General features: G+C 67.1%; 1 protein-coding gene across 1 annotated transcript; it reads left to right on the top strand.

The window, feature by feature from the left end:
* Positions 1-381: 381 nt before the first annotated feature.
* LOC142403449 (cytohesin-2) lies at positions 382-13438 on the top strand (the record flags this gene model as incomplete). Its single annotated transcript, XM_075489694.1, has 10 exons — positions 382-496; positions 1124-1271; positions 4632-4698; positions 4823-4941; positions 5950-6030; positions 7834-7946; positions 9263-9411; positions 10911-11022; positions 12048-12124; positions 13367-13438. Coding segments are annotated over exons 1-10 (957 nt in total), but the record flags the coding sequence as incomplete, so codon positions are not given.
* Positions 13439-13683: the final 245 nt, after the last annotated feature.

Raw genomic sequence — 13683 nt, 5'->3', positions numbered from 1 at the left:
TTAATATTAACGAGGGATGTTAATATTTATGAGGCCCTTAGCAACCAGCCAGGCCCTTAGCAACGGGACAAGCCCCACCCTGCAGGCCATCCCTCCATTCCATTGGCTGTTAGGCCTGTCAGTCACGGAGAGAGGCGGGGCTAGGAGCTCCTCGCTCCTTATTGGCTCTGCCCCGCCTTAGAGAGGTGGCTCTGATCGCTCACTGGTAAGCGTGTCTGCCTATCACCCAATTCGGGGTTGTCCGGTCTCTCATTGGCTACCGCCTGTTGCCAATCATCACGCCGCGGCGGGCTACGTCCTAGCGTCCGCTCCGATTGGCGTTTTGGCCCGTCCCTCAGGTACGCCGCCGCTTATTGGCTGCGGCGACGGCGCGGGGCGGGCCCGGGCGGGGCGGGCGCCGCCGCGGCGGAGGGTGGAGGAGACGAGAGGAGCGGACGGAGCAGCCCCGGCCCGGCGAGAGCGGCCGCCCCAGCCGCCATGGAGGACGGAGTCTATGGTAGGCCCTGAGGGGGTGCGCGGTGGGGGGAGAGGGGCCATTTGCCCCCCCCCGGCGTGGGGGTGGGGGGGGCGAGCGCTACGGTGGCCGCGTGGAGTCAATTCCGACGGGGAGGGGTGGTATGTGGTCACGTGAGGCACCCGCAGCATTACCCCGGGGGGAGAGGTCACGTGATGAGGCCTCACCACTCCCGGGGGGGGGCGCAGTGGGTGAAACCATTCAATAGCGGTGGGGGGGAATGTGTGGATGTTACTTCTCAGGCCACGCCCCCTTTCGGCCAAGCCACGCCCCTTTCGGCTAGGCCACGCCCCCTTATCAGCCCGCCCCGTGCGTGGAGTTGCATGGGGGCGGGGTTTAAGGGGAAAGGGGCGGGATTAACGGCATGGGGGTGGGGCCTCGGAGGATGGTACTTGAGAGAAAGGGGCGGGGTAGTGTGGTTGAGGCGGGGCTTAAGTAAAAGGAGGCGGGGTTATGACCAAGGGGGCGGGGTTAGGGCCAAGGGCTGGTGACTCCGGGGCAGGGGGCTGCGGTCCTGGGGCAGGGGGCGGGGCCTCCGGGCAGGGGGCGGGGCCTCCGGGCAGGGGGGCGGGGCTGTGACCTCCCTGGCTCCTCCCCCCTGCCCCCCAGTACCCCCCGACCTGACGGCGGAGGAGCGGCTGGAGCTGGAGAGCATCCGCCGGCGCAAGCAGGAGCTGCTGGGGGAGATCCAGCGCCTGCGGGAGGAGCTGAGCGAGGCCATGAGCGAGGTCGAGGGGCTGGAGGCCAACGAGGGCAGGTACCCCCCAAATACGCCCCCCCCGGTACCCCCAAATACCCCCCTGAGGCTCCCAAATACCCCACCACCACCCCAAAATACCCACCTGAGCTCCCAGGGCCCTCAGACCCCCCCCTGCATCCCCAAATACCCCCCCAGCACCCCAAAATACCCACCTGAGCCCCCAGGGCCCTCAGATACCCCCCTGAGACTCCAGAACACCCCCCCGGACCCCCAAATACCCCCCCAGCACCCCAAAATACCCACCTGATCTCCCAGGGCCCTCAGACCCCCCCCCCTGCATCCCCAAATACCCCCCCCACCCCAAAATACCCACCTGAGCTCCCAGGGCCCTCAGATACCCCCCATAGACCCTAGAACCCCCCACGGACCCCCAAATACCCCCCCCTGCATCCCCAAATACCCCCCCCACCCCAAAATACCCACCTGAGCCCCCAGGACCCCCAAATACCCCCCTACATCCCCAAATACCCCCCCAGCACCCCAAAATACCCACCTGAGCCCCCAGGACCCCCAAATACACTCCTGAGACCCCAGAACCCCCTACGGACCCCCAAATACCCTCCCAGCAACCCAAAATACCCACCTGAGCTCCGAGGGCCCTCAGACCCCCCCCTGCATCCCCAAATACCCCACCACCACCCCAAAATACCCACCTGAGCCCCCCCGGGCCCCCACATAACCCCCCCGGGCTCCCAAATACCCCCCCCTGCATCCCCAAATACCACCCCAGCACCCCAAAATACCCACCTGAGCCCCCAGGACCCCCAAATACCCCCCTGAGGCTCCCAAATACCCCCCCAGCACCCCAAAATACCCACCTGAGCCCCCAGGACCCCCAAATACCCCCCTGAGACCCCAGAACCCCCTATGGACCCCCAAATACCCCCCCCAGCACCCCAAAATACCCCCCTGAGCCCCCAGGACCCCCAAATACCCCCCTGAGACCCCAAATACCCCCCCCTGCATCCCCAAATACCCACCTGAGCCCCCAGGACCCCCAAATACCCCCTTGAGGCTCCCAAATACCCCCCCTGCATCCCCAAATACCCCACCACCACCCCAAAATACCCACCTGAGCCCCCAGGACCCCCAAATACCCCCCTGAGACCCCAGAACCCCCTGCATCCCCAAATACCCCCCCAGCACCCCAAAATACCCCCCTGAGCCCCCAGGACCCCCAAATACCCCCCTGAGACCCCAAATACCCCCCCCCTGCATCCCCAAATACCCACCTGAGCCCCCAGGACCCCCAAATACCCCCTTGAGGCTCCCAAATACCCCCCCTGCATCCCCAAATACCCCACCACCACCCCAAAATACCCATCTGAGACCCCAGGACCCCCAAATACCCCCCTGAGACCCCAGAACCCCCTACGGATCCCCAAATACCCCCCCCTGCATCCCCAAATACCCCCCAGCACCCCAAAATGGCCCCCTGAGCCCCCAGGACCCCCAAATACCCCCCTGAGACCCCAAATACCCCCCCCTGCATCCCCAAATACCCACCTGAGCCCCCAGGACCCCCAAATACCCCCCCAGCATCCCAAAATACCCACCTGAGCCCCCAGGACCCCCAAATACCCCCCTGAGACCCCAGAACCCCCTACGGACCCCAAAATACCCACCTGAGCTCCCAGGGCCCTCGGACCCCCCCCTGCATCCCCAAATACCCCCCCCGCATCCCCAAATACCCCCCCAGCACCCCAAAATACCCACCTGAGCCCCCCGGGCCCCCAAATACCCCCCCCAGGCTCCCAAATACCCTCCCCTGCATCCCCAAATACCCCACCACCACCCCAAAATACCCACCTGAGCTCCCAGGACCCCCAAATACCCCCCTGAGGCTACCAAATACCCCCCCAGCACCCCAAAATACCCCCCTGAGCCCCCAGGGCTTTCAAATACCCCCCTGAGACCCTAGAATCCCCCCCAGGACCCCCAAATACCCCCCTGAGGCTCCCAAATACCTCCCCAGCACCCCAAAATACCCACCTGAGTCCCCAGGGCCATCAGATACCCCCCTGAGACTCCAGAACACCCCCCCGCATCCCCAAATACCCCCCCAGCACCCCCAAAATACCCACCTGAGCCCCCAGGACCCCCAAATACCCCCCTGAGGCTCCCAAATACCCCCCCAGCACCCCAAAATACCCACCTGAGCCCCCAGGGCCCTCAGATACCCCCCTGAGACCCCAGAACACACCCCCCAGACCCCAAAATACCCCCCCCGCATCCCCAAATACCCCCCCAGCACCCCAGAATACCCACCTGAGCCCCTAGGGCTTTCAAATACCCCCCTGAGACCCTAGAATCCCCCCCAGGACCCCCAAATACCCCGCTGAGGCTCCCAAATACCCCTCCTGGACCCCAGATACCCCCCTGAGACCCCAGAGCCCCTAAATACCATTCCAGGACCCTCAAATACCCCCCGATGCCCCCCAATACTTCTCCAGAACCCCTAAATACCCCCTTGGCACCCCCAAATAGCCCCCTGAGACCCCAGAACCCCCTCCCAGAGCCCCTAAATACCCCCTGGGACCCCTAAATAGCCCCCTGATGCCCACATGTACACCCCTGGACCGCCACATAACCCCCCTGAAACCACAGACACCCCCCCCCCCCCCACCCCCACCCCCCCCCCCCCGGGACCCTCAAATATCCCCCTGGACCCTCAAATACCCCCTCTAAGACCCCAGACCGCCCCCCCGGGCCTCCAAATACCCTCTTGGGCCCTTAAATAGCCCCCCCCCGAGACCCCAGAAACCTGCCCAGGGCCCCCAAATACCCCCCTGAGACCCCCAAATACCCCCCCTGGATCTCAGATACCTCCCGAGACCCCAGAACCGCCCCCCCCAGACTCTCATATAACCCCACTGAGACCCCAAAAACTCCTCCAGGGCACCCACATACCCCCCTGATGCCCCCCAATACCTCCACTGAGACTCCAGAACCCCCCCCAGGACCCCCAAACACTGGCTCTGGGGTCCCCTGTACACAAAGACCCCCTTCACCCACCAAGATGTACCTCCCCGGGCATGGAAAGCCCCCCAAAACCTGGCCCTGAGACCCCAGCATACCCCCCTAGTGCATGGGGTGGGCCCAAACACCCTGAGGACCCCCCCCAAAATCCACCCCAGGGCCCCTAAACACCAAGGTACCCCCCCCCCCAGGGGCTTTGGGTCTTCTCAGTCTCTCTTAGGGCCCAGGGGACCCCCAAAACCCTCCCCCAGCACCACCCCCTGACTCTGGGGTCCCCCCAAAAATCCCCCCTCAAAGTTTGGGGGGTGTCCCCCCCCCCCCCCCCCCCCCCCGACTCTGGTTTAAACCCCCCCCCCCCCCCCTCCCCTTGAACTTCAGCAAAACCCTCCAGAGGAACCGGAAGATGGGGATGGGCCGCAAGAAATTCAACATGGACCCCAAAAAGGTGAGGGGCTCCCCAAAGCCTGGGTCCCCCTTTGGGTGGGGGTGTGGGGGGGGGGGGGTGGGGTGGGGCGGGGGGGGGGGGGGGTTTCCCAGGTGCCTGGGTCCCTGATGTTTTTGGGGTGCAGGGGATCCAGTTCCTGGTGGAGAACGAGCTGCTGCGGCACACGGCCGAGGACATCGCCCGCTTCCTCTACAAGGGCGAGGGGCTCAACAAGACGGCCATCGGGGACTACCTGGGCGAGAGGTGGGGCTTCCTGAGGGGGGGCGGGGCTTCCTGAGAGGGGTGGAGCTTCCCCAAGGGCCACACCCCCCCCAGGAGATAGGACCAGCCCCTTGGGTTAAGGCTGGGGAAGGTCTGGGTGATTGACAGTGTGGTGGGTGGGGTCTGCCTGTGGGTGGGGGCTTCCTGAGGGGGGCGTGGCTTCCTGAGAGGGGTGGAGCTTCCCTAAGGGCCACACCCCTCCCAGGAGATAGGACCAGCCCCTTGGGTTAAGGCTGGGGAAGGTCTGGGTGATTGACAGTGTGGTAGGTGGGGCTTGGATGGGTGGGGCTTCCTGAGGGGGGCGGGGCTTCCTGAGAGGGGTGGAGCTTCCCCAAGGGCCACACCCCCCCCAGGAGATAGGACCAGCCCCTTGGGTTAAGGCTGGGGAAGGTCTGGGTGATTGACAGTGTGGTAGGTGGGGCTTGGATGGGTGGGGTCTGCCTGTGGGTGGGGGCTTCCTGAGAGGGGGTGGGGCTTCCTGAAGGGGGCGGGGCTTCCCCAAGGGCCACACCCCCCCCAGGAGATAGGACCAGCCCCTTGGGTTAAGGCTGGGGAAGGTCTGGGTGATTGACAGTGTGGTGGGTGGGGTCTGTCTGTGGGTGGGGCTTCCTGAGGGGGGCGGGGCTTCCTGAGAAGGGTGGAGCTTCCCCAAGGGCCACGCCCCCCCCAGAAGATAGGACCAGCCCCTTGGGTTAAGGCTGGGGAAGGTCTGGGTGATTGACAGTGTGGTAGGTGGGGCTTGGATGGGTGGGGTCTGCCTGTGGGTGGGGGCTTCCTGAGGGGGGCGGGGCTTCCTGAGAGGGGTGGAGCTTCCCCAAGGGCCACCCCCCCCCCCCAGGAGATAGGACCAGCCCCTTGGGTTAAGGCTGGGGAAGGTCTGGGTGATTGACAGTGTGGTAGGTGGGGCTTGAATGGGTGGGGTCTGCCTGTGGGTGGGGTCTGGGGGTGATTGACAGCTTGGCTTCACCGAGACACACACTCTTTCCCCAGGGAGGAGTTCAATATCGGGGTGCTGCACGCCTTCGTGGACCTCCACGAATTCACGGACCTCAACCTGGTGCAGGCGCTGAGGTGGGGGTCACTTGGGGGTCCTGGGGGGTCACTTATGGGGCTGGGGGGGGGAGTTCTTGTGGGGCTGGGGGGCCTTTGGGAGCCAGCCTAGGGCCCTGGGAGGGAATTTGGGGGCCTTTTGGGGGATTGGGAGCCCTTTGGGGGCCATTTTGAGGCCCTGGGGGGCTGTTTGGGAGGTTGGGGGGGAGTAGGGGAGCCTTTGGGAGCCAACGTGGGGCTCTGGGAGGGAATTTGGGGGGGCCTTTTGGGGGGTTGGGGGGCATTTTGAGGCCCTGAGGGGTTCCTGGGGGGGCTATTTGGGGGCCAGGGTGGTCTTTGGGGGCTGTTCTGAGGGGCCCTGGGGACTTGGGGGGGGGTATTTAGGGGTCCAAGGAGGGTTAGGGACATTGGTGGGCGTTGGGGGTCTGGGGGATCCCTCAAAGATTTGGGGGGGGGGGGTGTCACATGGAGGACTATGGGGGATTTGGGGGACCCTGGGGAGGATTTGGGGGATCTGGAGGATTTGGGAGTCCCAGGAAGGACTTGAGGGATCTGCGGGAGGATTTTGGGGGGCCCACAGAGGATTTTGGAGGTCCCAGAGAGAATTTGAGGGATCTGCAGGAAGACTTTGGGGGTCCCAGAAAGGACTTGAGGGATCTGTGGGAGGATTTTGGGGGTCCCAGAGAGAATCTGAGGGATCTGCGGGAAGATTTTGGGGGTCCCAGGAAGGACTTGAGGGATCTGCGGGAGGATTTTGGGGGTCCCAGAAAGGACTTGAGGGATCTGCGGGAGGATTTTGGGGGTCCCAGGGAGGACTTGAGGGATCTGCGGGAGGATTTTGGGGGGCCCACAGAGGATTTTGGAGGTCCCAGAGAGAATTTGAGGGATCTGCAGGAAGACTTTGGGGGTCCCAGAAAGGACTTGAGGGATCTGTGGGAGGATTTTGGGGGTCCCAGAGAGAATCTGAGGGATCTGCGGGAAGATTTTGGGGGTCCCAGGAAGGACTTGAGGGATCTGCGGGAGGATTTTGGGGGTCCCAGAAAGGACTTGAGGGATCTGCGGGAGGATTTTGGGGGTCCCAGGGAGGATTTTGGGGGTCCCAGGAAGGACTTGAGGGATCTGCGGAAGGATTTTGGGGGTCCCAGAAAGGACTTGAGGGATCTGCTGGAGGATTTTGGGGGTCCCAGGGAGGATTTTGGGGGTCCCAGGAAGGACTTGAGGGATCTGCTGGAGGATTTTGGGGGTCCCAGGGAGGATTTTGGGGGTCCCAGGAAGGACTTGAGGGATCTGCGGGAGGATTTTGGGGGTCCCAGAGAGAATCTGAGGGATCTGTGGGAGGATTTTGGGGGTCCCACAGAGGATTTTGGGGGTCCCAGAAAGGACTTGAGGGATCTGCTGGAGGATTTTGGGGGTCCCAGGGAGGATTTTGGGGGTCCCAGGAAGGACTTGAGGGATCTGCGGGAGGATTTTGGGGGTCCCAGGGAGGATTTTGGGGGTCCCAGGAAGGACTTGAGGGATCTGCGGAAGGATTTTGGGGGTCCCAGAAAGGACTTGAGGGATCTGCTGGAGGATTTTGGGGGTCCCAGGGAGGATTTTGGGGGTCCCAGGAAGGACTTGAGGGATCTGCTGGAGGATTTTGGGGGTCCCAGGGAGGATTTTGGGGGTCCCAGGAAGGACTTGAGGGATCTGCGGGAGGATTTTGGGGTCCTGGGGAGGATTTCAGAGCCCCGTAGAGGATCTGGGAGGTCCCTGGGGGGCTCTGTGGAGGTTTGGGGGGGTGTTTGGGGTGCGGTGGAGGATTTGGGGTGCCCTCCCCACCCCCAGGCAGTTCCTGTGGAGCTTCCGGCTGCCGGGGGAGGCACAGAAGATCGACCGGATGATGGAGGCCTTCGCCCAGCGTTATTGTCTCTGCAACCCCGGCGTCTTCCAGTGCACGGGTAGGGGGCTGCGGGGGGGGTCCTGCTGGGCGGGGCTCTGCCCCTGGCTCCACCCCCCTGGCCACACCCTGCCACGCCCACCCACCCTCCCCTAGTGGCTCTCAGTGGGCCGGATGCCTGGGTCCCCACTGCCACCCCCCCCCCCCCACCCCCCCCATGACCACTCGGATGCTGGGGTCCCCCCTGGGGTGACCTGGATGTTGGGGTCCCCTGTGATCCCCCTGCACCACCCCCCCCCCCAGGCTGCTGGGGTCCCCCTGCACCCCCCCCAGCTCGGGTTCTGGGGTTCCCCTTGTCTCTTGGGGGTCCCCCTGTGCCCCCCCCCCCCCCCCCCCGGCTGTGGGGGTCCCCCCATTCCCTTGTTCCCCCCCTGACTGTTGGGGTCCCCTGCACACCCCTGCGCTGTTGGGGTCCCCCCATATCCCCCCAGGCTGCTGGGGTCCCTCCATGCCCCCCAAGTCACCTGGATGCTGGGGTCCCCCCATGCCCCCCCAGGCTGTCAGGGTCCCCCCAGGCTGCTGGGGCCCCCCCATGCCCCCCAAGTCACCTGGCTGTCGGGGTCCCCCCATCCCCTTGGATGCTGGGATCCCCCCTGTGCCCCCAAAGTCACCTGGATGCTGGGGTCCCCCCATGCCCCCCTGGGCTGTTGGGGTCCCCCCATGCCCCCCCAGGCTGTCAGGGTCCCCCCAGGCTGCTGGGGTCCCCCCCGTGCCCCCCACGTCACCTGGCTGTCGGGGTCCCCCCATCCCCTTGGATGCTGGGATCCCCCTGTACCCCCAAAGTCACCTGGATGCTGGGGTCCCCCTGTGCCCCCCCAGGCTGCTGGGGTCCCCCCGTGCCCCCCAAGTCACCTGGCTGTCAGGGTCCCCCCATCCCCTTGGATGCTGGGATCCCCCCTGTGCCCCCAAAGTCACCTGGGTGCTGGGGTCCCCCCGTGCCCCCCCAGGCTGTTGGGGTCCCCCCGTGCCCCCCCCGGCTGTCAGGGTCCCCCCAGGCTGCTGGGGTCCCCCCCGTGCCCCCCAAGTCACCTGGCTGTCGGGGTCCCCCCATCCCCTTGGATGCTGGGATCCCCCTGTACCCCCAAAGTCACCTGGATGCTGGGGTCCCCCATGCCCCCCCAGGCTGCTGGGGTCCCCCCGTGCCCCCCAAGTCACCTGGCTGTCAGGGTCCCCCCATCCCCTTGGATGCTGGGATCCCCCCTGTGCCCCCAAAGTCACCTGGATGCTGGGGTCCCCCCGTGCCCTCCCTTGTCTCTTGGGGTCCCCCCGGGCCCGCCCCGGCTGTGGGGGTCCCCCCGTGACCCCCCCTGCCCCCAGACACGTGCTACGTCCTCTCCTTCGCCGTCATCATGCTCAACACCAGCCTGCACAACCCCAACGTGCGGGACAAGCCCTCGGCCGAGCGCTTCGTCGCCATGAACCGCGGCATCAACGACGGCGGGGACCTGCCCGAGGAGCTGCTGCGGGTAGGGTGGGGCCCGGGGGGGCGGGGCCTGAAGGGGTGGGGCCCGGGGGGGCGGGGCCTGAAGGGAGGGTGGGGGCTTGGGGGTGAGGGTAGAGAGGCATCAGTGATGGCAGGGAGCTGCTGGGGGAGCTGCTGGGGGCGGGGCCTGCAGTGGGTGTGGCCTAAAAGGGGTGGGGTCTGGGGGCGGGGCTTGAAAGAAGGGCGGGGCCTTAGGGGTGAGGGCAGGGAGGGGTCAGTGATGGCAGGGAGCTGGTGGGGGCGTGGTCTGGATGGGGGTGTGGCCCAAAGGGGGTGGGGCCTGGGGCGGGGCTTGAAAGAAGGGCGGGGCCTTAGGGGTGAGGGCAGGGAGGGGTCAGTGATGGCAGGGAGCTGCTGGGGGCGTGGTCTAGATGGGGGTGTGGCCCAAAGGGGGTGGGGCCTGGGGCGGGGCTTGAGGGGAGGGTGGGGTCTTAGGTGCGAAGGCAGGGAGGGGTCAGTGATGGCAGGGAGCTGCTGGGGTGTGGTCTGGATGGGGGTGGGGGCCCAAAGGGGGTGGGGCCTGGGGCGGGGCTTGAAGGAAGGGCGGGGCCTTAGGGGTAATGGCAGGGAGCTGCTGGGGGCGTGGTCTGGAGGGGGTGTGGCCTAGAGGGGCATGATTTTGAGTGGGCGTGGCTGAGAGGGTGTGGCTTGATGGCATGGAGGTGTTGAGGCAGAGAGCTGTATGGAGGGGGTGTGGCCTGGGGGGCGTGTCTCTGGGTGGGGTTTGTGGCTCTGGGTGGAGCTAGGGGATGTGGGTGGGGCTACAGAGTGTGGGCGGGGCCTGTGACTGGGTGGGGCTTGTGGCTCTGGGCAGTGCCATTGGCTGTGGGCGGGGCTTGTGCTGCTGTGGGCAGGGCTTGTGCTGCTGTGGGTGGGGTCAGTGACTGTGGGTGGGGCTTGTGGCTCTTTAGGTGGGGCCAGCTGCTGTGGGCAGGGCTTGTGCTGCTGGGGGTGGGGTCAGTGACTGTAGGCGGGGCTTGTGGCTCTGTAGGTGGGGCCAGCTGCTGTGGGCAGGGCTTGTGCTGCTGGGGGTGGGGTCAGTGACTGTAGGCGGGGCTTGTGGCTCTGTAGGTGGGGCCAGCTGCTGTGGGCAGGGCTTGTGCTGCTGGGGGTGGGGTCAGTGACTGTAGGCGGGGCTTGTGTCTGTGGGTGGGGTCAGTGACTGTGTGCGGGGCTTGTGGCTCCGTAGGTGGGGCCAGCTGCTGTGGGCAGGGCTTGTGGTGCTGTGGGTGGGGTCAGTGACTGTGGGCGGGGCTTGTGGCTCTGTAGGTGGGGCCAGCTGCTGTGGGCAGGGCTTGTGGTGCTGTGGGTGGGGTCAGTGACTGTGGGCGGGGCTTGTGGCTCTGTAGGTGGGGCCAGCTGCTGTGGGTGGGGCCAGGGGCTGTGTACAGACCTGGAGCTGGGGGGGGGAGGCAGTGCTGCCCTGTGGGTGTGGCCGAGGTGGGCGTGGCCTGTACCTGACCCCACCCCCCTCCACCCCAGAACCTGTATGAGAGCATCCGCAGCGAGCCCTTCAAGATCCCCGAGGACGACGGCAACGACCTGACCCACACCTTCTTCAACCCCGACCGGGAGGGCTGGCTGCTCAAGCTGGGTGAGCCCCGCCCCCTCCCTGGCCACGCCCCCTCCCCGGCCCCACCCCTCCCTCTGGCCCCGCCCCCCCCCCCCCCCCCCCCCCCCCCGCGATGCCTGGGTCCTCTCTGTTCTCTGTCTCTGTCCCCTCTGCGGCTGCCCTGGGTCCCTGCTGCAAGGACCAGTCCCTCCCAGTGCCCCCCAGTACCTCCCAGTCCCCCCCCAGTATTCCTCAGGGTGCCCCCCAGTCCCTCCCAGTGCCCCCCTGGACCTTCCCAGTGCCTCCCAGTCCTATCTAGTCCCTCCCAGTATTCCCCTGCATACCCCCCAGTACCTTCCCAGTCCTTCCCAGTGGTCCTCTGGACCTTCCCAGTACCCCCCAGTGCCTCCTAACCCTGCCCAGTGCCCCCCAGGTGCTTCCTGGTGCCCTCCCAGTGCCCCCCCAGTTTCCCCCACTGTCCCACTGGCTTTTTCTCGTACCCTCCCAGTGGCCACCAGTGCCTCCCAGTGCTTCCCGGTGCCCCCAAATGCCCTCCCAGTTCTTTCCCAGTGCTCCCCAGTTCCCCCAGGGATTCGGGGGGGTGTGGGGGGTGGTGCCCATGTGGACGTGACTGATGTTTCCTCTCTCTCTTCCTCCGTCTGTCTGTCCCTGTCTGTCCCTCCCCGGCCCTGTGACCCCCTCCCCCCCCGGCCCCCCCCCCCCCCCCCCCATTGCTGCCGACGCCCGGCCCGACCCCCCCAGGAGGTACGTACTGGGGTGGGGGAGGGGGGAGCAGCACCCAGGGACACCACACACACCCCCCCCCCCCCCCCCCCCAAATTCCAGCATGCTTTGGGGCTTCCTACGATGCTCTGGGGCTTGTGCCCCCCCCCAAATCTATCTGCCCCCCCCCCCCCCCCCAATCCATCCCCCCCCCCAATCTACTCCCTCCCCCTCCCCCCAGTTCCCCTTGGAGCCCCCCCCCCAATCCATGTGGCTCCTCGGGGACCCCTGAGGACCCCCCCCGGACCCCCCCAGCCCCCCTGAGCCCCCCCTGTCCCCCCCAGGCGGGCGGGTGAAGACATGGAAGCGGCGCTGGTTCATCCTCACCGACAACTGTCTCTACTACTTCGAATACACCACGGTGAGACCCCCCCAAATCCCCCCCCCCCGTCCGGGGTCCCCCCAAATCCCCCCGGGCTATTCTGAGCCCCCCCTGCCCCACCCCAACCCCCCAGACCCCTGTGGGACCCCCTGAATCCCCAGGGTCGCCCCCCCCAGCCCCCTCTGATGACCCCCTAGTTCTCTCTGGGGCCCCCCAACCCCTCTGGGCTGACCCCCCCAACCCTGCTGGGGTACCCCTGGGCCCCCCCCCCACCCCCACCCCTGGGGACCCCAAGGGACCCCCCCATAACCCCTAGGCTCCCCCTCTGACCACCCTGGACCCCTCAAGAGACCCCCTCATAGCTCCTGCCCCCCCCCCCCGAGCCCTCCAGGGACCCCCCTGAGTCTCTGGGACCCTCCCAAGCCCCCTGGGGACCCCTCCTGAGCCCTTGGGGGGCCCTCAGAGCCCCCAGGGACCCCCCCCAAGCCCCTGGGGGACACCCCTTGGACCCCCCCAAGGACCCCCTGAGCCCCTGGGGCCCTGAACCCCTCCAGGGACACCCCTCAGCCTCTGGGCCCCCCCCAAGCCCCCTGGACACCCCCGAGGACCCCTCCTGAGCCCTTGGGGGACCCCCCTGACCCCTGGGGCCCCCCAGACCCCCCCAGGGACCCCCCAAGCCCCTGGGGGACACCCCTTGGACCCCCCCAAGGACCCCCTGGGGCCCTGAACCCCTCCAGGGACCACCCTGAGCCTCTGGGCCCCCCCAAGCCCCCTGGGGACTCCTGGGGACCCCTCCTGAGCCCTTGGGGGACCCCTCCTGAGCCCTTGGGGGACCCCCCTGACCCCACAGGAGACCCCCTGGGGCCCCCCAGACCCCCCCAGGGACCCCCTGGGGCCCTGGACCCTCCCAGGGACACCCCGGGACCCCCTTGAGCCTCTGGGGCCCCCCAAGCCCCCTGGGCACCCCTGGGGACCCCTCCTGAGCCCTGGGGCCCCCCAGGGACCCCCCCAAGCCCCTGGGGGACACCCTTGGACCCCCCCAAGGACCCCCTGAGCCCCTGGGGCCCTGAACCCCCCCCAGGGACCCCCCTGAGCCTCTGGGGCCCCCCCAAGCCCCCCTGGGGCCCCCTTCTGAGCCCTTGGGGGACCCCCCTGACCCCTCCAGGGACCCTCTTGAGCCTCTGGGGCCCCCCCAAGCCCCCTGGACACCCCCCCCTGAGCCCTTGGGGGACCCTCCTGACCCCCAGGGCCCCCCCTGACCCCTGTGCCCCCCCCCCCCAGGACAAGGAGCCGCGGGGCATCATCCCCCTGGAGAACCTGAGCATCCGTGAGGTCGAAGACCCCCGCAAGCCGGTGAGCCCCCCCTGTGTCGTCCCCACCCCCCCCCCCCCCCCCGGCGATGTCCCCTGCCCCTGTGGGCTCCCCCCGTGTCCCCCATCTCCTTCTGTCCCCCCTACCCCCCCCACGTGTCCCTTTGTATCCCCAGGCCCCCCCCATTTTGGGGGGGGGCAGCCGTGCCCCCAGCTCCCTCTCCATCTCCCCCCAACAAGGGGGTCCCCCATGCCCCCTGTCCCCCCAATCCCCCCCATTCCCTCTGT

Source organism: Mycteria americana, unplaced genomic scaffold, assembly GCF_035582795.1.
Source record: "Mycteria americana isolate JAX WOST 10 ecotype Jacksonville Zoo and Gardens unplaced genomic scaffold, USCA_MyAme_1.0 Scaffold_275, whole genome shotgun sequence".
Taxonomy (NCBI): Eukaryota; Metazoa; Chordata; class Aves; order Ciconiiformes; family Ciconiidae; genus Mycteria; species Mycteria americana.
The sequence above is the reverse complement of the archived record's forward strand: the minus strand, read 5'-3'. Positions and strand labels throughout refer to the sequence as shown.